This window comes from Fringilla coelebs (genome assembly GCF_963513975.1).
Source record: "Fringilla coelebs genome assembly, chromosome: 3".
Lineage (NCBI taxonomy): Eukaryota > Metazoa > Chordata > Aves > Passeriformes > Fringillidae > Fringilla > Fringilla coelebs.
Genome location: NC_140030.1, coordinates 105,675,923 through 105,699,935, shown reverse-complemented (window position 1 = coordinate 105,699,935; position 24,013 = coordinate 105,675,923). Strand labels below are relative to the sequence as shown.

Genomic DNA, 24,013 nt, shown 5'->3' with positions numbered 1-24,013 from the left:
GAGCTGTCAGAAGGATCTGCAGGCCAAGGATTCTCCTTTAGAGGATGGCAGGAACGTTTCTGGAAAACAGACAAATGTGAGGCTGTCACAATCTGTTCACACCAAGACAAAAACAAAACAAAAAAGCGTGAAATAAATTTCCTCATGCCCAGGAGGCTTGAAGGAGGCTGGAGGCAGAAATGCCAAACAAGGGCCAGTGTGCTGATGAAAACAAGAGCTTCCCTTTGATGTGCCTTGCACAAAGGGCTGGCTCTGGGACCCAAAAAGCTGCTTATGGAGAGGTGGGTGGGGGACACCAAGGAGAGAGGGATAAAAGTGCTCCCTCACGAGACAGCAGTGCTGTGACCAGGTGGGAGGCTGTGTCACTAGCAAGGATAAAGTCATGATGGCTCTCTTTAAAAAAATTTTGATTTTACTCCTGGTGATAGGATGGGCTTGTTCTGGAGGAGAGTTTCACTGCTGGCTGCTGAGGGGCCAAACTTCCATAGAGGTTTTGTAGAGATTTGGTTATTCAAAGTGGTATCATGTTCTGTTCCTCGTTCAAACGAAAAACAAAGTCCAGAATTTCCTGGGAAACCACATCCTTAAAAATCATGTCAGGCCAAATGCAGAGAGCTATTGCAATAACACTTGGAATCTTTTTAACATTGCAGTGTTAAACCTTCTGGATAATGCAGGGATGAGCCCGAAGTGATGTGGTTTTCATAAGCAAAAGTTGCAACCATTGCAAAATCAGAATGGAGCCCAATGGCATTATTGAAATGTTTGTATCTTTCTCGTGGTGAAAATTCATTGTCAGTGTCTTTCATGTTTGACAGAATTGCATTTTTCTGAAGGAAAAACATTCCGCTGGGAAATTCTAGTGCTAATATGGGTGTCAGCAGCAGGCTGCCTATTTTTTTATCTTTATTTTTATTCTCAAAGAATTCCCACTGTGGTTCTGAAGTCAGTGGATATTTCTTCTGAAAACAGGGCTCTGGAGAGAGATCTTTTTCAGACCAAATCCCCCCCTCCCCCAAGAGGCAGCTAGGATCTAGCTCTGTGGATTCATTATGTGCTGTTAAGCAGCTGCCACGATTCACTCCAGCAACAGTTTGTACTTCATTTATGAGCAAAATGATTCATATGTGAATATGGCAAAGAGTGCTGCAGCTCGTGGTGAAGTTGCACTGAGGAGCAGCTCGTGGGTGAGGATTGGGTAAAAAACAGATGCTGAAGTAGGACTTTGTTACTTGCCTGGTAGTTTTTACAGTCATAAAAGTTTTATGTTTTAGAAGGGCAGGTCCTGCCAGAAATAGGAATGCATAAACACGGAGCAAAGGAGCTTGTTTATGACTAATATTAATCACGGTTTCCCTGCATCTTGTCTAAGGGAAGCAAATAAATGGTAACACTTGACCTATATACAAAATTATGAATGAGGAAATGAAATGGATTGATAGTATTCTTACATTAGTCCCATCATGCAAAACCAGTGGGATGCCCAATCACTGCAGCAAATGTGACAATGATTGAAGGATGATTCCTCTTTTACACAAAACCTATTTGTGTTCACTACCCTGGAAAATTTCCCAGCCTGTTTCTTTTATTTACCACGGTGTAAATTAGGAGCCTTTCTGCTAAAAAGAGTGTGATCTTCACAGGGGTGAGAGCAGCACAAGTAAGAAATTAAGGCATATGTCTGAAATGTTGCAAAGAATAACACTCTTAATTCCTCAGTGCAGAAGCTCTGTGGGTGGAGTGAGGAGAGCTCCCTTTCTTAAGGCCAAGGCTCCCACTGGCACTTGGTAAAAGCGATGCAGCTCCTCCCCAGACAGCCTTGGAAGGTGATGCAAAACTCCCTGCCTCAGACCTGCTGGCTTTGACTGGCTCAGAGTTCATTTTCCTTACAGTGCCTGGTGTGGGGCTGTGGTTTGGATTTGTGCTGAAAGCAGTGCTGATAACAGAGGGATGTTTTTGTTGTTGTTTGGCAGCGCTTGCACACACAGTGCCTTTCCTGCTCCTCTCCCACCCAGCAGGGAGGGGGCTGGGGGGCACAAGGAGCTGGGAGGGGTCAGAGCCAGCCCAGCTGACCCCACTGACCCCAGGGACATCCCACACCAGGAGCATCCTGGTCAGAGGTACAGCTGGGGAAGGAGGAGGAAGGGGGGATGTTGGAGTCACTGATTTGCCCAGGAGCTGCTCTGTGGGATGGAGCCTCTCCTTCCAGGAGGTGGCTGAGCACCTGCCTGCCCATGGGAAGCAGGGAATTCATTCCTTGCTTTGCCTTCCTTGTGCACACGGCTTTTGCTCTACCTTTTGAGGTGCCTTGACCTCAACCCATGAGTTTTTTTCACTTTTACTCTTCCAGTTCTCTTCCTGATCTGGTGGTGGGGGAGTGAGTGAGCTGACAGCTGCAGTTAGACCGTGACATCCATCCAGAAGAGCAGCCTACCCCCAGAAAAGCCAGGCAAAGGGGAGATATAAGTGTTTAGTTTAAAATCCATTTTAAAAGACCCTCTGTGTTGTGCAAATTTTTTTTGTGTGTGTGTATTTTTATCCCAGGGTAGAGAGGAATAAAGATTCACTACATTCCAAAAATCTGTGGTGCCAGCTGAGACCTCACAAAAACCTGGGTTCAGCAGCACCTGCTGGTATTTGCCCTCTGGTGCCAGTACCCAGTGAAAGAGGAAGCTGTTGGTCCTAAGTGAAGGTGTCCTCTTTTATTTGAGTTTTACCAGCCCTCAGGTGGTGCCTCACAGTGCAGAAGCAGTTTGGATTTTTCACTGATCCTTCAGCATCTTCTGTCGATGAGAAGATTAAACTGCACACCTACCCTTAGATGGATTCCTGTCCCTGCTCTGCAAAAGCAAACTTTAACTCAGGGGAATTGCTGGTACTTGCCACAATCTCACAGGGTACCCCTGGAAGAAAACACCCCTGCTCTCCCAAGGCACAGCCCTGGGCACTCTACTCAAATCCTTCTGGGGTTTTTTTGTGTTTGTTTTTTTTTTTTTAATTTTCTTGCAGGTTTCCACAGATACTTAGGGTAGCAAATAATCCCCAGGCTCATCACTGCACATAAATCCCTGTGCCTTCTGGGTTTCCTTCTCTGGAGCCACTGCAGAAATGGACACATCGATACAGCCTTCTGCAGAAAAGCTGACAATCTCGAAATGGGCTCGTGCTGCAGTAACTGAAATCTCCTGCCAGCTTGGTGATGGGGCTTTCTAATCAACTTTGCAATGAATATTTCTTAAATCATGTTAATCCAGCATTTAAGCAGAGATATCAGTTCCAGACAATGAATCCCATGGCTGGAGGGGGCTGTACCTGCCGTTTCCAGGAGAGGAGGCGATGAGCAGCGCTCCTGCTGTCACAGGAGCCAGCAGCTACGGCATTTATCACCTCTCAGCTCCTTCCCTGCAATGAAGGAAATCTTTGCTCCCTGCTCCTGCTGCAATCAGCTTTTATTTATGTAGTGCTTATGGAAAACAGCTCTTAAAGGAAAACTGCACCTGCCTTGCCCTCTGAGGCAGATTTTGCTCTAATTTACACGGATGCGTTTCCTATTAGAGTTTGCTAAATGCTGGGGTCTCATGAGGAAATGGAAGCAGGCAGAGTGCAGTACCCAGCTTTCAGAGCTATAGCAAGCACTGATGAAGAAGATGAACTGTCTTTTTCACGAGCACTTTTATGTCCTCATCTCCCATAGCTCCTGGGAACCAGCTGCTATGTGAACAGTTGACATCCCAAGCTCTGCAGTCCTAACAGAAAGTCTTGTTCTGGGGAAGTTCCTGAGCCCAGGTGACTGTAGGATTACTTTGGATAAGTAAAGAACTATGGATTGATAAATTTTTCTTTTAATCCCCAAGGTGAACTTCATCAACCTTCGCTGGAGAGTAACTTTTCATTAACAAGCTGTGGTAACTTGAAAAAAGAGAGGGTAATTTCTGGGGCCTTTGAGTCCCACTCCAGCTCAAAGCAGGTTGGCTTCTGAGTTGGTGTTGCTGCTTGTGTCCTTGTGAATATCTCCAATATCTCTCTGAGCACCTGCACTTGGGCTTAGCCACTCTGAAGATCTTTTCTGTCTCCAGCCACATGTAATTTTTGTTGTGTGCCCCATCTCCCTGACCATCCTGGTGTGTTTCTGCTGGGCTTGCTGCACTTTCAGTGCCCCTCTTACACTGGGCAGCCCCAAACTGGGTACAGCACTGCAGATATCATCCCAGAAGTACTGTGCAAAAGGGAAGGCTCTCCTGCCTCGACCCACTGTGCTGCAGCTCATACAGCCCAGGGTGCTGTTGGTTTGCTTTATTGCAAGAGTGCATCGTTGTCTCTTGTTCAGGTGGCAGGAGGCTGAAGATTCCAGGACTTCCATTCAAGCGCGTGTTTGCAGGAATACACTCAGGAATGTGGTCCTGAGAATGTGCTGCCCACATTCCCTTGAATTTTGGGCCTCTTTGGGCTGTCTCAGTTTGGTCTCCCCAAAAACAAATGTTTCCATGTTTTTCTAGATACTCTTTAATTATTTGGCTTTGGGCTTTAGCATAATGGAGGCCAGTCCCTTCCTGAATAAAAGGGTAAGTTCTACTTCCTCAGGCAGTCCTGGAGGAAATGAGCTGCCCAAGTGAACTGAAGTGGAACTTAAGAGCCCAGTATAAATGCTAACAGGCATTGGCCTAAAAATATCTGCTGATTTTACTGTTGCAGAAAGAATGACACGCACCTCTGATAACTCGTCTTGTGGTGAGTCCTGCCAGATCCAGGCTGTGCCTGGATCCTGGATGATTACTGCATTTCCTGGTGGTTTGAGGAGTAGAAAAACAGATGAGAGGTGCAAATAAACCTGTTTCCCTCTAAGAATAACATCAGCTGAAGCCCCAGCTGGCCAGAGGATGCTGTCCACCAGCGTGGGTCGGCAGGCAGTTCCTTGTGCGTGGCCAGCAGAAGTGTGTGTGTGCTTATCTCTATATTTGTGTCTCTTCAGGCTGTGATATCCTGTATGAAACCATCACACCCAGGCCAGATTGGCTGGTGAACTTCAGCTTGGCTACGTTTGCTCAAGGTGTGGCAAAAGCTTCCCTATAAAGGAGAGCAGGGATTGGGCCAGCCCCTGTCTCTGTGTTGGTGTTGGCTGGAGTCGCGCCGGAGGCACTGCAGGTAAAAAACATCCCTTTGCTGTTTGATTAAAGCACGAGGTGAAGCAGTGAAATACTGGTAATAGGGCTGGAAAAGCACCACAGACACACTGAGAGGGATTTGCCTCGGAGAGACAGAATAAATTGGAGTCCCTATCCTTAATGTTACCTGGAGGGAAAGAAAAGAGGAATTTGCCATCCTAGAAAGAGCCTCCTTTGTGAAACGGTGAGTTGTCAGAAGTAATTGGATCAAGTGGGAGTAGAGATTCTAAGACGAGGAGGATGCTGTAGTTACTGTGGGCTGATGTTAAATGAGGTAGAAAAAAGGTATCTGGAGCTGTCCTGTGCTGTGTATGCAAAACGAGAAGAAAATTGCCTTAATAAATAGCCAGAAGGGAGTACTTCACAGGCTGTTGGGAGCAGAAGGTCGTGCAGGATGCCACTGGGAAAGCAATCTCCCCGAGGGCTGCCAGAGTGCCTGGCTTTGGTTTGGATTTTCTGTGGTGCTCAAGGCTTTGGCACGTGGTGTGTGCAGGGAGCTGCTGTCCATCTGGGGTTTGGGATGCCCACCTTCTGGTCCCTGCTCTGCACCCTCAGCTTGCTGTCTCTGCAGGAGGCTGCTGCCCCTCGTTTGTTTCCTCCTCTGAATGCTGGGAGGGATAATAAACTCACACTCTCCTTCATTATAAGATAATTCTGGAACTGAGTCCCTGACATTTTTACAATGCTTCGAGCGTGTGAATGACAGGATCTTAGAGGAAAGAGTGCTGGCATTACTGTGGCATATATTGAATATTATGGGGAGATGAGATGTACCTTTATAGTTTGGAGCATTTGAGAGGAAACAGGGAAAGAAGGGCTGCTGGCTTTTCACCTCTTCTGGTACTCTTTGTTGTGTTTGAGAAAATGAGTTGCTCTTTCTGAAGTACAGAAATTCAGCTAAGCCAACATATAATGGAAATGTTTTGAGAAAATCAGTGGAGAGGAGAAGGTTCAGCTATGAAGTACACATGGTTTCTAATTGCCTATTTCTACTTTCTACTCCGTGAAAAATACCAAAGCCATTGAAGGAAATGATGTCTGTACTGTGACATAAGTCTTTATGCAAAGAGTAATTAGCTGTCAGTAGCTTTTGCTGCCATTGAGTACCTGATTATAGTTGTGGCTTGACATCTTTGCTGAATGAGAGCTGGAGGGAGACAGGACACACCTTCCCTGCTGCCTTTGAGGCTGCTCAGTGCAGAGGATGGTTGGGGCTGCTCGGGGTTTCCCCATGGATTTCTCCAGGAGTCACCAATGTTTTTGCCCTGCTGTGTTCAGTCTCCTCTTTCCTTCCCATCCCTTCCAGCTGCATCACTTGATCTCTTTATATCCTTCTCTCTGTAGATTCTCCTCTGCTTACTTCCTCTCCCTCTTTCTTTGCTGTTTGTCCCTTTCTCAGGGACAGACAACATGGATGTCCCTGTTCTGAGAAGGAAGAGGAACCAAAACAGAGCAGCAAAGTTGGGTGTGATTCCCTTCTCCATTTCAGATAAGTCAGTGTGTTGAAGGAGATCCCAGGACCAAGCAAATGTTTGCTTAGCCCCTCCTGAATGTTTACCCCCTTCTGAATAAAAATCTCTTCCCTTAGTCGAGAGGCAGTCTCTTTGTTTTCTTTAGAGTTTGACGGTGTGTCCGAACCAGATTTTGTGAGTGTTTGAAATCCCTCCCTCCCTCCTTGCATCCTGTGGCAGGCAGCAGCCCCAGGGCAGCACCTCTGATACCTATTCCACTATAACTCTGTGCCTTGAGAGCCTTTCTGCCTCTCGAGGTCAGTAACATCAAGAAGCTCCCCAACCAAGCAGGCAACATTCGGCTTTAACAGCTTTGGTGACCTTTGCTGTTGCTGATGGACCTGTGAGCGCCACGTGGGAGAGCTGTGGCCAGGATTCAGGATGCTGCTCCAAAAGAGGCGCCCATCAGAGCGTGTTGGGCGCTGCTAGCCAGGTCCTGACCCCGTGGGCTGCCTGCAGAGGGGCATGGGTGGGTGTGGAACTCCTGTGTCTGTGCTGATGAAGATATTCCTGCAAGGGAGTAGTAGTTAAGTGTGTTATTTTCCTCAGTCTGGTTGCTAATTTAATCCCAATATGTTAAACAACGTAATTAAACACACACACACACATGCTAAAAACTCTTGTTCTCTGTCAGAAGAGAGGGAACGCCTGTCAGACCCAGCCTTCAAGCTCTGTTAATTTTAATTTGAGCTTTGGAATTAGTAATCAGTTTTGCTGGAACACTGTTTCAAGAAATAGATCTTAGCGTGCACGGAGCCTGGGCACAGTTTCAAATGAGTATTTGTTAAGAAGCCATTCCCTTGTCGTGTTATGGTACATTACAGGAGATTTATTTCCATTGTATTAAAAAATGCAAACCCCAGGGGAATGCTCTCTCCTCTTGTTGGCCGAGGGTGGTTTTGGATTTTTTGGGGTTTTTTTTTTGGTAGGGCTTTTAATTAAAACAATGAGATGCAAAACCACTTATTTGTTTAGGCTGTTGTTACCATGCCAGGAGGCTAAGTGACTTGAAGCACTGAGAAAGGTGATGAGACTGAGTAAAAAGGGTGCAGGGAGGGGAGTGGGGGGGCTGTGTCACACCTTCATTGCAGCTGAGCTGTGTTTTTGACATTCACAATGCAAACCTGAGGCTCTGCTCTTGCTGGAGCCATCTGCTCTATTTGTGCAGCACCAGGGACATCTCAGATCTACAGATAAATTCGTTTGGTAGAAAAGAGCCCTTTCATCTACCAAAAAAAAAAAATTAAACAACAACAAGGAAAATCAAACGAGCAAACAAAACCAACCAACCAAAAGAGCTAAGGCATCCCATTGCTGGGAAGGGAGACCAGGTGACTTCAGGCTAGAAATTAGCACAGCAAAGTTAATTAACTGCAGGGGAGGCTTGCCCAGGGCATGTGGTGGATTTTCCAGTGCTAATTTCTGGAAGCCAGGAGCTGGGGGCAGGAATCCCTGGGTCAAGTGTGGCGGCATCCATAAAGCAAGATGCCAGAGGAGGATCACAGGGGTTCTGCCTTTAAAAGTCTGCTGATAAGGGGCCTCTCATTTCATAGGGAAAGAGGCAAAAGGGGAAATATAGCTCAGGATAGTTAATATTTTGTGAAGGCAAATGGAAATGAAGGATGAAAACTGGGGTGGACCCTGAGTCATGTGTTTATCCAGCAACGAGTAATTCCGTGTGATGATAGGAGCTGAAGGAGCCAGGAGGCAAGGCAGGCTGCACAACCTTCCTGCTGCTTCTCTGAGCCCTGGAACCACAGCAGAACCTTTCAGCTGAAGGGACATCCCCAGGAGCTGGTGCCCAGGTGAGTGTCTCTGTGCATCCACGTGGCTCTGGGGAGCACACCTCAAAACTTGTGCTCTGGTTGGACAGAACAAATTGCTTTCTTGAAGCCCCAGTGCCACTGGCCCCTCCAAATATGCACAAGGTTTTTCCTCTTTCTTGTGTCCTTCTCCCACGAAAATCTCTCCCATCCCACAGCCCAGTGTCTCCATGGAAGATGAGCTACCTCCCTTTGGAACCAAAGTAGATCTTTGCTGGCAGGAATCCTCCTGTGCTTTTTGATGCCTGTAAAGGGACAAAGCCCTCAACAGGAGATTTTGGCTCCTGCATCCATCCCTAGCTGTGCCAGCAGGTGTATTAGCAGGTCTGTTCAGCCCAGGGTTTCGCTGTGTGTGTGTAATGTTCAGTTTCCCAATTAAAGTGCCCCTTTTTGTTAAATGCATTAACAGAGGGGGCTTCCACCACGCTTCAGACTGGAATTCCTGGAGGTGCCATGCAGGGACTGCCCAGTTTAAAGTGCAGCTGGAAATCCTGTGCTCTGGGCACAGCTGACACCTGGCCCAAGGAGTCCTGGGTACCCGTGGGCATCGTCCCTGCTCACACTCCCCTTGCCCTGCCTGTGCAGCTCCTGCTCCTGCCCCGTGCTGGCAGCTCCCACTGCAGCTGTACCCCAGTGCTCACACAGCAGCTCACTAACAGCTTTGCTCTCTGTCCTCAGGGAAGGCTCCAAATTGAATTTGTAGCACTGACAGCGCTGGTTTAAGATAAACCAGTGGGGATTTGACGACTGCTCCTTGCCCATGCATTTCCAGCTAATAAGGATTTTGTCACTGTGCCTGCCCTCAGCTTTGTGAGCTGCTGCTCCACGGTCCTCCTGGTGGGAGGGGGAGGTGTTCTCCCACACCCTCCTGATGCACCACTTGGAATTGGGAAGCTCATGGCAGTCCCTGTCTTCCCCCCTCCAGGACAAGGGCAGGATGCTGGCCCCCAGCTCCGCTCCGACGCCGGAGCAGGGCTGGCAGAGCACGGGAGCCGCTGGAAGCCTCCAGAGCCTGAGGAAATTCAACAGCCAGGACTTCAGAGAGCTGCGAGCCTCGTGCCTGAGCCAAGGGCTGCTCTTTGAGGATGCCACCTTCCCTGCCCACGCCAGCTCCCTCGGTCCCAGCCTGCTCCCGGAGGAGAAGCTGCGGCAGATCCAGTGGAAGAGGCCCACGGTGAGTTCCAGAGTGGGGAGCTTGGCAGCCCTGCTGCTCCACGGGACCACTGGGGGCTGCAGGCTGGGGTGAAAAGCACCAATCACTTGTTTGAAAAGTTTAAAAGTTCAAAAGTAATGAAATGGTTGTAAAAACAGCAATACAAATTAGAGCAGTAAGAATTTGGGCAATCAGAGTTAGAACAATAAAGGACAATAAATAAGCAAAGAATTATGAATGTTGGGATGTTTTCCTCTTGAAAGCATGGCTCGCTAACAAAGGATTAACTCTCAAAAGCAACAGCCTGTTGCATATTCAAATATCTCATACGTGATTCTAAAGTTCTTTTCAAACAAAGGGTGTTTTCTGGTTATTGTCAACTTCCCCCCCTTCATCCTGTAAATCAGTCATCCCAGTCCCCACCAAGTTTGGGTCTTCCCAATAAGGAGGCAATAATTCTTCTCTTGGGGATTTTGGTGTCTTGCTGCTGTTAGCTCTGTGTGAAGAATTTCAAATTAGAAAAAGTATCTTACATCATATCGTTTCTATTTTAATATTATGTTATACCCTAAAACTGTATTTAACACCCTACTGAAAAGGATTAATACATTATAACTTTCTAGCATAACACATATAATATTCATTTTAATATTTGTGAAAGGCCAGTGCATTTTTCACTCCCACTGGGGTGGGAGGTCTGTGTTGAGCAGGAAAGTAAATCTCAAGGGGAGCACTGGAAGCACAGGTGTAAGGAGGGATCCTTGCTGTGGGATGTGTGGAGGGAAGATAACCTGTGAGAAACGATTGCTCGCGTTTAAAAATGTTAAAGGTTTATTAAACGTTAACAAAAATTACAGCAAAAGGACGAAATAAGGAAAAAAGCTCTGGGAGCCCCTGTGACTGTCAGCCACGTGCTTGTCTAAAAAATGGATCTTTGCCTTTAATACCTTCAGCCCCTCCCAAATTTTTGTCAGTGAGCTCCTTCTCTGCCATCCATCGGTGGAAATTGCTTTCCTGTATCTTGGTTGGAGGTCAGGTGCTGTCACACTGAGCCTCTTGGTAAGAAGCTGGCTCTCTCTCAATGCCCTGACCACTGAGGCTAGGGGAAGGAGGAGGAGCACTATGGAGGGACATCACTATGCATTTTAGCATCTGCATGATATCCATCTCTTCACCATGAGAGCCAGCTATATTACTATATAATTAATATATATATAAATATTACTCATCTATAACACAACCTCTGCAACATTAATGATTCCATTGGGTGCATTTTTGTAGGAAGTTTGCTTTCCACCTGTGAGCCTGACCAGAACTACTGTTCCCACTTTGATCTGCTTCTAGAGGACTATGTGCAAGCCTGAAAAGTTGTGAAATTCTATTGAAGATCTCTGATTTCTGTAATCCAGGTGACTGACTCAGCAAAACCTATTTTAAAGTAATTGGGACGAGGCAGGAGATGAAGTTTGTGTGCTGATTCCCAGTTGCAGTTTAACAGGCAGTTATCATCTGGCATATGGAAGTTCAGAATGGGAGGTGGAATCACATGCTCAGCTCTTTTATCCTAGGACCTAATTTAGGAAATCTTCCCGTGCTCCAACTGCTGTGTGCCATTTGCTGCTGGTGCAGCTCCTGGATCAGCCACGTGCTGCCCTTCCTCTGGGTTCTGCTGAGCACACCACCAGTGCCTGGGGCCCTTGGCTCCCCTGGGCTGGGACAGTGCCTCAGGGTATAGAGCCAGTGGCTGTGAGACTGCAAAGAGACAGCAGGAAACAAGAGGAAAAGATTTATTTGGATGGCAGAAGCGGTAGGGCAGTGAGGCTGTGCTGGAGCTTGGCAGCACGGTGGCCTTGGCATGGCAGAGGATGCAGGCAGGCTGGATGTTGAAACTCATGGATCCCAGAAGGGAAGCAGAGCAGCCAGGACAGCCTGCAGAGCTGCTAAATGTGGGTGCCCACAGGGAAAGGCAGGAAACACAGCACGTGGTAGGTGCTGGGTGCAGATATTTGGGTGTGGTGCCATGGAGAGATCATTGTCTTCTGCAGAAGCTGCTCCTACCACAGGCTGAATGTCTGGGCTTCTCCTTTGGCAGTTTTCCTTCAAAATCTGTGTCTGGTGAGGGTGCAGCTGGTGCTGTGTTCTTTACACCAGCACTCTGCCTATGGGCTCACAGCAGGTGGGAATGATCTCTCTTGAAAGTTGGTTGTATTAGGAAAGTAACTAAAAATGCAAAGGAGAAGAGTTAGTTGCCTCTGCTTCCAGCCTGAGAGAGAAAAAGCAGGATAACTAAGCATTAGGCTCACAAAAGACAAACACAGATATTAGAAAGGACTCTCCAGGGGCATTTTAAAGATAAATAAACTGGAATAAAATGTTATGTTACAGTTCTCTTAAGTACTAACAACCCCAGTGCTTTTGCAGCACAGAAGTGTAGGACTTTTAAAAGCATACAAAGTGACTTAGAAACCCAAATACCACTGATGTTGAGGCACTGTGCTGTGGCATGAACATCTATCCCACTCTAATATCCTGAGAGTTATTTCATGTGCAAAGGGACTGATGTTCCTTGCCAAAAGCAGAATCTGCTGCTGCTAGTGCTTGAAGTTTGTTAGGTGAGGCAGGTATTGGAGAATTCCCTTCTATTTTGCTGAATCCATGAATACTAAGGTTGTGAGTAAAAGTTTTTGTGCAATCGGTTTAAAAAATTTACATATGTCCTCTCCATCCTGGCACTTCCCTTCTGAAGAATTTTTTTACAACAGCCAACAATTTTCCAGTGGTTTTTTTTTTTTCAGGAAGGAGCAGGATCAAAATCCTTGGCTTTGCCAGAGCTCTCCTTCAAAAAATTAAGCCATATGCTCATGGCCCAGGGTTCATGGTGTGAACATTGAAAAGCCTTTTGCTCTTTTATAGAGGCTAAAGCAGCATCACCAGCTGCCCTTCTATGACAAGGGACAAAAGTTGAGACTGCTGACTCAACTGGGTCATCTGGAACAGAAACTCAGGGTTCCAGGGCTGAAGACACCTTTTTATTTTTTTTTCCCCTCAAAAATTTTGACCAAAATTTTCATCTGGGACGTCTCCCAACCATGCAGGCTCCACCTTGCCAGACAAGAGGAGGGATAAAGGGCTGAGGAGAGCAGCCAGAAATTCCCACACGTCCCCACAACACCGTGCTGTGTCCTGGTGCCATCAGAGCGTGGCCTCCCTGTCCTGACAGAACGAAGCAGGGGTAGAAGATGTTGCTGAATTGCAGCGTTTCCTTTTCATTTATAGACCTGCAGATGTTTTGAGGGGGGGATCAGGAGTTAAATAAAACTGTGTTTGCATTTCATAAGTCCTGAAAGGCCAGTGCTGTGTCCAGCTGGCTCTGGGAGCTGGTCCCCCAGGAGGAAGAGGGAGGTATCAGGAAATATCAGGTTGGGCACCTTTCACCCATGCAGAAATGTTTGTGCAATCTTTGTTCCTGGGCCACTGCAGTTCCAGCTCTAAGGATATGTGATCCCAGGTGTTTAAGCAACCTAAACAACTCAGCCAAGAGACACCTATAATTTCCCCAAGAGAGACTGTTTCCAACCTGAATGCATCCCCCAGAGACTCGGAGCAGTTGTATCCTGCTGACAAATCATGGCCAATTTAACCTATATCTGTATTTTTCTCAGCCTCCACCATCAGCCCCCTCTGACATTAAAATAAATTTGTCTGGAATTGTGCCTGTGACTGGCATCTCAGTCCTAATAATCTCTTAGCCTCCATTTACTGTCGTGCAGTATCTGGTTATTTAAATGGTAGATAGCAATTATAACTGCTGTCTTTGTTCCAGATCCAACTGAGCAGTTGAGCAACATGCTGCTTCTGTTTTACCTTGTACATTGTCAAGAGAATTGCCAATTATGCTCAGAGTTTGGAGTCTTCATATCTGGGGGTAATGTGTAAAGAGGAGAGAAAACAGCTTGATTTCAGACAGAGACAGTCAGAAGCAACTTTCTGACTTGTAAACTCATCTTATTTAATAGGCCTGTGCCTGAAAAGGGAGGGAAGGTGGATCAGGAGCACCGAGGTGACATTTGAAATGTCACTTTTCCCAGCTCTGCAGTAGTTACAGTTTCCCATCAGATGGGGATTGCTGCAGGCTGTGTTTGCATCCCCAGGCCCGCAGTCTGCACCCACTGAAATGTGAAATCTGTAACAGAGGTTTTGCGTGTGGTATGTCAAGCATTACTAGAGATCAGGCTGAAGATACCAAATACAGCAGGACCTCACAATTAACCATTCCTTTGGCTCACCAACAGTTTTGAGAAATGGGAAAGAAGTTCTGTTTTGGACTGAATAAAGCATTTTCTATAGCTAGGCTTTTCTAAAGATCAATCAAAGGGAAATTCTCTGTGAAGAATTATGTCAGATTTTAAAAACTGAGATGCTCCTTTTAAAATGTTCAGAATAATTCTTTTTCATTGTTTGCTGCTTTTCCTTCACACAAGCTATTGATTGGAACCGAGGAAGCCATGGAATGATTAACTGCAGCAGAATATGCATTTTTATTCAATTAATGCTCAGGCTAAAGATTTCTCTCTGTCCTGATCGTAGTGCATGATACTGTGCAGATGCAAAAAGAAATTGAAGGAGGATGGTCCAGATGATGTGAGTTGTGGTGATGCTGAATGTGGAATGCTTTACTTCTGCTAACATTGGTTACATTTTCAGATATGTGTGAAGGGAGAGAGGTTCCCACCTGTGCAGCAGTGCCTTGGCCCTGCACCAGGGCTCAGCGTGGTGCCCACTGTAAATGTGAAGGATAGTCCATGATCTTCCGTGCTTATGCTTTAAAAGAAGGCTAAAATGGGCACAGGCTGAAGTTGCTGCAGGCTTTTCTGAAGGGTCTTCAAGGCTGCAGCCTGCTGCTCCTGCCCTGCTCCCCCTTGGTCTCCTGGGGACCCTGTAGCTCCCTTATGGAACGAGGGGATGCTGAGCAGGAGCTGGCATGAGAGGATCTGTCCCCTGATTAGCACAGACAGCTGTGTGTGGGGGCAGCTGGAAGGAAAGCTGCAAGGTGGCCAGGGGAAGTTGGAGGATCAGCATGGGAGGATCAGCATGGAAAGTGCCTTGTGGGGATGTGCCTGGTGAAAGGACTGTCTGAAAGAGCTGACAGGGGCTTTGTCTGCATCATCAGTCTGTTCAGAGCATCAGGCATGGACTCCTTGGGTGCTTGTCTCAGCTGTCTGGGGTCAGGCTGATGCCTCAGGTTTTACCTTTTATATTTCTCAGATTCTGTGCTGCTTTAGTGTGTAGTTCTGAACTTCAAATTAGGGGATAGTGAGCTCTCTTCACAGAGTAGGCAGACAAAACAATTCCTTCTCTAGCTGGGGACCAAAGACAAATGATCCAAATCTCAGGCCCAAGAGCACAAGCAATGGCAGAATGAAGAGAGAGAAAAACAGGAAGGATGGGAAGGATGGGACTTCATAACCTAAAGCTGTAATTGGACAATGTATTCCAACATGCAAATGGACCAGAACTTATAAAAGTGAGAGATCTCGTCACCACTTGTCCATTTTTGTGACCATTTTGGGTCCATCTTGGGTGCATCCCTGGCTGGGCTCTTGTGCTGCCCAAGGTGAATCCATTGAGGCATTTTAATAAATCCCTACTTTATTCTTTAACTCCGTCTAGCCTCTGTTCTAGGTCAGCCTGCACAAGGCATCAAGCTGATGAGAAAGGTAGGGTCCAAAGAATTCCTTGGATGGAAGGTGCAGAAAGAGGCAGTGTGAGCTCAGGCAAGGGATACACCTTGTTCTCACAGCAGAGCTCTGTGCTACTGCACTCAGCACCTAAAAAACATTGGAGAAAATTACACTCAGTGCTTGTTGGCTGGGAAAAGTGATCCATCATTTGAATCACTCACTTTGTAAAAGGGCTTGCTCCTGTTTTTAATTCCCTTCCTCTGTCCCTTCCCAAAGAAAGCATAACCACCTTTCAGGAGCAGAGTATCTATTGTTATCCTGCATAGCTTTTGGTGATTATTTGTTCCTTGGTCTGTTAATTATTTCCCAGAAATTTCCAAGAATTAGCATCAGCATTAAGGAATTTTGAATCCAGCAACTGACTTTTAAAAATAGACCCTTTAAAAAAATTTTGAAGTTAGTTTCTTTCCAGACAGATAAGCTGAGCTGGATTTCCTGCTGCATCAGCCTTGGCCTGTCTGTAGCTGGAGGGGACTAAAAACCAGATTTCATTCAGGCAAGAATTTAAACAACAATTTGAAGTTAACCCAAAAACTAGTCTGTAATAGAAGAGGAGAAAAATGATGAAAAACCTACCAGAAACAAAAAGAAGAGGAAAAAGAAATGAAAGTTGTTACACGAGAGGTTCTGATGAGGGAAGTCAGAAATGTGTGGCAGTGAGGGACAGTGGTGTCCTGCAGGTCTGTCACTTTGGGGCCAGCAGTCCCTGGCAGGAGCCAAAGCTGCTCACCAGCTGTTTGTGCTGGAGCTCACAGCTCCAGCCCTTCCCAGGGGCCTGGAGGCTCTTGGATCCTGTTCAGTGTTTCTCCGTGATGGAAATCGAAATCCTCCCGAGTGTGTGTGTGTAGTTAGGGGAATGGAACGGGAGCAGCATCCCCAGGCTGCCCTGCTCAGCCCTTGCCTGCTCAGCTGATGGCACCTGACCTCGACCTGGAGTTCATCCCTGGGGAAGCTGCAGTGCATCACCAGCCATTCCATGTCCTTCTGGCAGGTGGGAAATGTTTCCTTGCACGGCATTTCCCGACTCCATCCATCTTTGGGCAGAGCTGATGGTGAGGGGGCGTCTGTGCATCCGGGGTGGGCTGGAAAGCAGCGCTGCTGTGTTGGTCTGCTCCCTGCCCTGCTTCTCTGGCTGGATCATGTGGCTGTGCTGGCTGGAGGGTGGTTGGTAACACCGTGGCACTTCCAGATTTTACTGTATGATCCCAGGGGGAGGTTCCAAGACCTCCAAGGAAACTGCTCTCAAAGGCTCCAGGCACACAGGACTGCTTCCCTTGTTCGCCTCCTTTGTTTTAGCGGTGAGCCACACCAAGCAAACAGGTTTCGGGTAGAACCCGAGCTGGTTTCTGTTTTTTGTCTGGCTGTTGACAGCAGTCCATCCTCCAGCAGGACTCAGCTGTGACATTTGTGGGCTCCACGCCTGTGTGGAGTCTGGTGAGCTCGCTCTTCCAATGCAAAAGAGAACAGGAGCAGAGCATGGCTTTTATAAGCAACCACTGCATTTGTATTGAAATCAGGCAATTAAGAATTGAGCTATTCTGCTGTAAAGCAGGGAATTGAGTTCTGCCAGTGCAAGCAGACCCCTTGAGAGCAGTCTGATTTTTCCTGTTCATTTTGGCTTGCTCAGTTATCCTCTCCCTCTCCAATCTGCCGGAGACAAGTCACTGCATGCCAGAGCTTTGGTGTGGCCCGGCACAGCTCCTGGTGTGTGGGTTGGAAAAGACCTTTCAATTCATGGAGTTCAACCATTAACCCAGCACTGCCAAGCCACCATGTCCCCCACCATCACCTCTACATGTCTCTTAAATACCTCCAGGGAGGTGGCTGTGCCACCTCTGTGAGCAGCCTGTTCCAATGCTTGGCCACCTTTCAGGGAATGAATTTTTTCCTGATATCCAACATAAACCCGCCCTGGCACAATCTGGGACATCTCCTCTTGTTCTGTCACTTGTCACCTGGGAGAAGGGACTCTGCAGCCTGGCTACCACCTCCTTTCAGGCAGATGTAGAGTCACCCCCCCGAGCCTCCTTTTCTCCAGGCTAAGAAAACCCAGCTCCCTCATCTGCTTCTCCTGAGCCTTGTGCTCCAGACCCTGCACTCACTTTGTCCTTTGTTGTGCCCTCCCTCCTTATCCCAAGTGTCTTATTTCTGAGGAATATCCTGTGGGATACATGGCAGGGCTGTGACTGACCCCTCCTCAGCACGCTGCTGGGCAGGGCCTGCAGCCCAGGGCACTGTGGTGCAGTGTTTATTTCTTAATCCACAGCAACACTATTACAGGCACAGCAGTGCTGCTGAATTAACATTTGTCCAGCTGAGAACAGTTTGGCTTTCAATAAATAGCAGCCTTTTTATTTGTCATCGTTTGTGTGCGTTGAGCAGGGAGCACCATTACTCAGGATGGCAGGATGGGTGAGGATGGAGGAGCTGCAGCAGCGGGGAGCAGCACCAGTGGGGCTGAAGGGGAGGATGTGGAGCTGTGGCAGGAACAGAAACAGGGCTGGGGTTTTATTTTAGGGTTAAGGTGAGCTGTGGCAGGAACAGAAACAGGGCTGGGGTTTTATTTTAGGGTTAAGGTGAGCTGGCCAGGAGGTGGCTCTGCAAACAGTCAGCTCCAGCCTCTTAATCCTCAGTGACCTTGTGCCTGCACTCAGAATCATGCTGGAGAAGTGTGGGGGAAAGTGGCCAGCACCCAGCCGGAGCAGCCTGCAGCCAGACTGGCTTGCACTGCCTAGGAAATCCCACCTCAGGCTTCCAATTCTTCACAGAACTGTTTGACTGTGTCCTTTGCATGTCTGCACGTGGTCTACATCTACACTACTCACCTCCAGCTCCTTCTGGGGACTTGTTCTTCCCTAAAAATTTCAAGCAATTATAAAAAGAGATTTAGAGCTAAATGCATGTACAGGACACTTTCCTTCCCACCTCTCAGATTAATTCTCTGTCTTGCCCTTTAGATGAACAGTACTTCTGTGCTAAGACCATGCTCTAGAGGATGAACTGGTTTGAACTTGAACTTCTCTTTCTTTTTGAATAGATAATGAAGTCTTCAGTGGGCCAGGGAAAGCCAGTGATGAGAGCTTTGTCCTGGGGGGATGAGTTCAGGCAGAGTGCTTGACTTGCAGCCCATATGGCTGCCTTCACTGCTGGGCTCGTGGATGCTCTGAGAAGAGACCACGTGCCTCCCTGAGCTCCCTCTTCTCCCCTTCCAGCCAGAACTGAAAAGCCTCGGTGAAAATGCCACAAAGCCTCATCATTTCTCAGTGAAACAGGGCGCTGCTTCTGGACAGACATTTAGTTAAAGCTGTGGCTCCTCTCTTTGTCATGCAATTTCAGCAGTAGGAAATAGTGAGGCTTGCACATTTGGTGTGGTGGTAACTGTGTGTTTAGCTGTGTTTTGCAATCATGGACAATATGGTGTTTTATGACTGCTGTATTCCTGCCTTTGAAGGAAGAGGAGCTAATTGGAGACTTCCTTTCCTCCCAGCTGAAAAGGTGCAGACTTCCAGAGCACTTCTACCACAATTTTGTCCTCTCTGTGCTCTGTCAGAAGCCCTCTGTGGGTCCAGACAGCTGCTGACAGCCCCTTCCCCTGGCTGGTGGAAACAACCCATGCTGTGTTGTGTTTCAGTGGTTGCCCCGGAGCCAAACTCCTGGAAGCAGAGCTCCATGTGCTCTGGGGAGCACAGCTTTGGAGAGTTCCCTCTGCCAGGGATTGGCTGGGGCTGACTTCAGATCGTGTCTTTTCTGGTTTTAGACTAAATTGCCAGTTTCTCTCAGCAAGGAAGCTGCTTAATGACTCAGCTCATCCCTGTTTGCTCACAGGGGAGTCGAGCACCTTGGTGGGCAATGGAATATTTGGTGAGGCATCTAATGGGCTGCCTTTTGAGCCAGTCCCCACAACAGGCTAGCAGGATCCACGGAGCACTTCTGAGCTTTAGCATCCTGGCACGGAGCACAGCATCAGCCCTTTCCTTGGGGGTCCCATAAAGGCACAGCTGCCTTCCCATTAGTTTCAGGCTCATGCTCCTGGATGGTGCTTACCCCTGTGGCAGCTGTGCACTGTGGCCCAGCCACCCTGCTTCTGGCAAGTCAGATTTCAGAGCTCTCAGAAATGATGGGGGAAACAAAAATAGCCATTCTTTTGTGCTGCTGGTTTTCTGGGATGACTGCTAGCGAGCCAGCCACGCACAAAAGCAAGTTCAAAGCCTTGCCAAGCAGTTTAATCTTTCCTGCTTTGGTAAGTTTTGGGTTCACCCAGGTGAGGGGCACAAACTGCTGTGGGAAATGGAGGCAGGGAGAAGATAAGGCTGGGATGGATGTAGAGCAGGAAGGAGAAGGGCTCAGTGCTCCTTCTTCCCTAAACAATGAGCAACCACTGCTGCTGGTGGCCCCATGTCCTAGGCCTGCTCCCATGCCATGGGTAAATCTCTTGCAAATCCCAAAAGTCCTGGGACAGCTGGGGATGGCTGTAGGAAAGCATCTGTCCAGGAATTTGCTTTCCCCCCCATCAGCAGATGTGCCCACCAGCCTGGAGCAGTGACGTTGCATTGCGTCTTTTCCTGACAGGGAAATGTTTTAGAGGGGTTTGATGGCTGTAGAGCCATTTCAGAAAGCTGACAGCATTTGCTAATGCTGAGCTCACACAGCCATGAGTCACATTGTGAGCTGGTCTCATTTTTGTGCAGTATGTCAGACCAGCTGGGGAGAAGGAATGCCAGGGCCTGTTCAGGGAAGGGCTGCTGTATTTTTTATTTTTTTTTTAATTTTTTTTTTTTAACCAAGACTTTTTTCCTTCCTTTTATCTCTTTGTTTTCTTACATGTGTGATGACTTGCCTATTCCAGGCTGATTGCTCTTTCAAAACAGAGCCTTACCACGATGGAGAGTGGATGGTGAGGCTGCTCCTTCCTGAGCACTCCGATATCCCAGGCCAAAAGCAGACACAGCTGGGAGAGTGGTTCACGTTTCTGTGTGCAAAGCCAAGCTCTGAAGTGCTTCCCCCTCCACTGCCCAAGCAAGACTCTCAAGGAAAATTCTCCCTGAATCAAAAATGTCAGCCAGGCCTATGGGATTTTACAGACAGAGATTAAGCTCTCTTTCTATATCTTCCTCGCCAGAGTGAAGAAAAGCAGCCCAGGCTGACCTGTGTTAGACCTGAATGGAAACACAAAAGGCTTAGAGTGTAAAATGCTTCCAGACCCACTGCTGAGCTGGAGTACAGACCCTGTTCCACTTTGCTTGGAGACCTGTGTGTCTCTGCCCTGCTGTGCCCCAGGAAACTTCCTGATTTCACTGCCAGGCTCAGAGCTCTCTCTGAAAGGTGTCAGTGGCATTAGAGAAACCCAAATGAAAACTCAGGGAGCACCTGCCCCCAGGTCCCCATCCCTAGGAATATCTGAGCAGATTAAAGAGGAGATGACTGAGTATCTCCTCTGGTTTTGTTGGTGGCAGGCAGCAAAACATCAGGGCTCAAGAAAAGCAGTTTTCAGAGCTGGAAAAGGTAGGCAAGGTCTTCAAAGGGCAGGAACACGCTGCTGGCAAAGGCTGGGTACTCACACTGTTCTTTGCATTTTCTTTCCTCCAGGAACTTCAGAGAAATCCTCATTTGATCATGGATGGAGTCAGCAGATTTGACATCATGCAAGGAGAAATAGGTAAGGTGGTATTCTTGCTTTGGGGAGATCTGCACAAAGCAATAACCTGTGACTGCTTTGCCACGTTCCAAGTGCTCAGTGGGAAGAATTGGACCATGGTAGCTGCAGCAAACAATCAGTGCAGGTCAGTCTAGACTGGCACAATTCCACACACTACTGATGGCAGATATTTAACAGGATTCCCAAATGCAGCAGCTCAAATCTTTGTTACTTTTGTCTGGCATCTGCCTTCTGTCTGTGTAAGGCCAAGCTTAGAAATGGAGATCCAGCTGGGATCAGGCAGATGCTTCAGGAAGAAGGGCCAAACACAGTTAAGTGTGAGTAGATAAACAGGCAGAGCTCTGACTTCTGTAGGGCTGAATTTTCTTTCCTTTCTAATGTCTTCATTTGACTGCCAGTGTTTTCTTCCTGTGGATATTTCTGTTCAACTCCTGCCATAATTACCCAGTATCAGAGTATGTATCTGCGCCCTGTGTCAGTTCCATCTTGTGCTCCTTGACCATGTTTGTCTCTGGGAGCAGCTCTGCTCCCATGTAATAAGAAATGCCTTCCCATTTCTCACTCCACTAAGAAGTTTGAAGGTTTCTTAAAGAGTGTTCTGTGTGGCATTCACATTCTCTGAAAAAATCCCTTCTCCCAGGATTTTTCTCCTGGGAAGCTGAGAAGCCTCAGACAAAAAGGAAAACAATTCTTATCTCATTTGCTTCTCCTGTGTTGTGCTCATGTGGAATGTGTTTGGAGATTGTTTACCCACAGGTGATTGTTCCATTGCATTCTGCTGTGAGTTGTTTTCATTCTTTGGCCAATTGGGGCCAAGCTGTGTGGGGACTCTGGAGAGAGTCACCAGTTTTCCTTATTATCTTTTTAGCATTCAGTAAGTGTCCTTTCTGAATTCTTTAGTATAGTACAGTATAGTATAGTATAGTATAGTATAGTATAGTATAGTATAGTATAGTATAGTATAGTATAGTATAGTATAGTATAGTATAGTATAGTATAGTATTCTTTAATATAATTTAGCATTATAAAGTAATAAATTAGCCTTCTGAGAGCATGGAGTCAGATGCATCATTCCTGCCTTTGTTGGGGCATTCCCAGCAAATACAATAGCTCAGGACTGCAAGTCTCAACATGACTGCAAAAGACAGGAGCAGCCTGAAAGTAGAAAGGGGTGGCTGGTGACAGCAGGGTTCCCAGTGGACATTGCTGGTGAATCCTGGACAGTGCTTCAGCATTTTGGAACAGAAGAATGTTGGTTGCTTTGAGCAAAGTGGTTCTTAGATGTGTCAGCCCATTCCCTTTCTAAAGAGTCAGCTGCGATCCAGAACAGCAAGGGACTGACTGAATGCACTGGATTCTTCCCTCCCCTGAGGTGACTGCTGGATGCTGGCTGCCCTGGGCTCCCTGACACTGCGAAAACAATTTTTGGAAAATGTTTTGCCCAAGGACCAAGGATTCCAGGAGGATTATGCTGGGATTTTTCATTTCCGGGTAAGTGTTCCCTGCGGTATTGGTACCGCTCGAGCTTGGCTGGTTGGATTGCAAAGGGCTCCAAGCTGCCGCCCCACATCCCAACACCCTTGAATGCTTTGGTTCTTCAATGCTGACTCCCAGTCAGAAAATCCTGAATTTTTTAATGATTCCTTGTGCTCCAGGTGGTGCAATTGCACTTCAGGGAATTTGATGCCCTTTTCTGAAAGTAATGACTGCAGAGGCAGTGCTACCAGCTGTTCAGATAGATTTGTGTACATGTATGTTTTAGATGGCATTCTGGTGGCTGCTTTGATTTGGGCAGTCTGTTATGGCTGTCATCTCACCTGCACTATCTATTTGGGCTCATTTTCTGTTTCCCCACTTCACCTTGCCCTTTTAGCTCGTTGAAACGGCTGGAAATTACAAATCCTCAGAGACAGATCAGAGGAACAGGCTTTTGATATTTTGAAAAGAGATTTGTTTCAGAGAGAGGAACAAGGCTTTTTAGTAAATCCCACTTTCTACCAACTCCTAAAATTGTCTGAATCTCCCAGGAGGGTGACTCGGGTAGCAACTGGCAGGCTCTGCTTGCTTGTGTCTGAGTCAAACAAATATCTGGTGGGATTAGAAGAGCTTGCAGCACCATTAAACTCCAGAAGCTAAACTGGATGTGGAGAAAATCTGGATAAACTCACCCATTCCTCATCCCCCTTACTTCACAAATCTCTTTTGTTTTATGCAGTTCAGCACCAAACAAAGAGCTCTGGCAGTGGGACTTCTTTGACCTCCTAGGCTCTTGCAGAGCAGCACCAGGAGGATTATCTTGTGGACAGTCTAAATTTGGCTCTGTTCCTTTGCTCCTTAGAATACCAGATGTTTCTGTCTTGGCCCATTTCCAGCATGCACTGCCACACTGTGTGAGATAAACCAGCTGAAGGGACACCAGTCTGCTTAAAACACATTAAAAGGATGCAAGCTAGATTGTCTTTCATGGGAGCTTTGAAAAGATTAGTTAGGCGCAATCCTTAAATCTTAAGCAGTATAAATACCTTACAGTATTTGAAAATGTTTTCCCTGTCATCTCATCTGCAAATCAATGCAACTGTTTCTGGCTTTCCTTGAGCAATAAACCCCTGAGAAAGCTCCTCTGAATGGAAATGCTTCTCTGCAATGCCTTTCAATTATTCCATCAAAGATATTTTACTGCCATCCACAGGCTAAGCAACCAGTCCTCAGTTCAGTGAAGAATCACAAACAAGGCATATCATATGCTAATAGAATAATTCTAGCTTATAACTTTTTTTCCTCACCATTTTGGAAGTGGAGCATCCTGCCTCCCAGGAGTACCAGGGGCTGCTCCAGTGTTCCTGTACAGCATGAGCTGTTCAGCTGTGAGAGTCAAGGGTGTTAAGCACTTCATCAGCTGTAGTTAAAATGGGCAATGTTTTTATCTAGGGAATAATTACAGTGATGTTATTTCCCCAGGGATTAAGG

The 24,013-nt window shown here is 47.1% G+C and overlaps 1 protein-coding gene across 1 annotated transcript in view; it reads left to right on the top strand.

Moving 5' to 3' along the window:
- Positions 1 to 3,108: 3,108 nt before the first annotated feature.
- Positions 3,109 to 24,013, top strand: part of CAPN13 (calpain 13) — a gene marked incomplete at both ends in the record, with an annotated part of 51,701 nt that continues 30,796 nt past the window's right edge. The window contains 4 exons of the mRNA XM_084202307.1: positions 3,109 to 3,192; positions 9,422 to 9,670; positions 20,977 to 21,046; positions 22,419 to 22,537. Of these exons, the coding sequence (XP_084058433.1) occupies positions 3,109 to 3,192; positions 9,422 to 9,670; positions 20,977 to 21,046; positions 22,419 to 22,537 (522 nt within the window). The remainder of the gene's footprint in view (positions 3,193 to 9,421; positions 9,671 to 20,976; positions 21,047 to 22,418; positions 22,538 to 24,013) is intronic.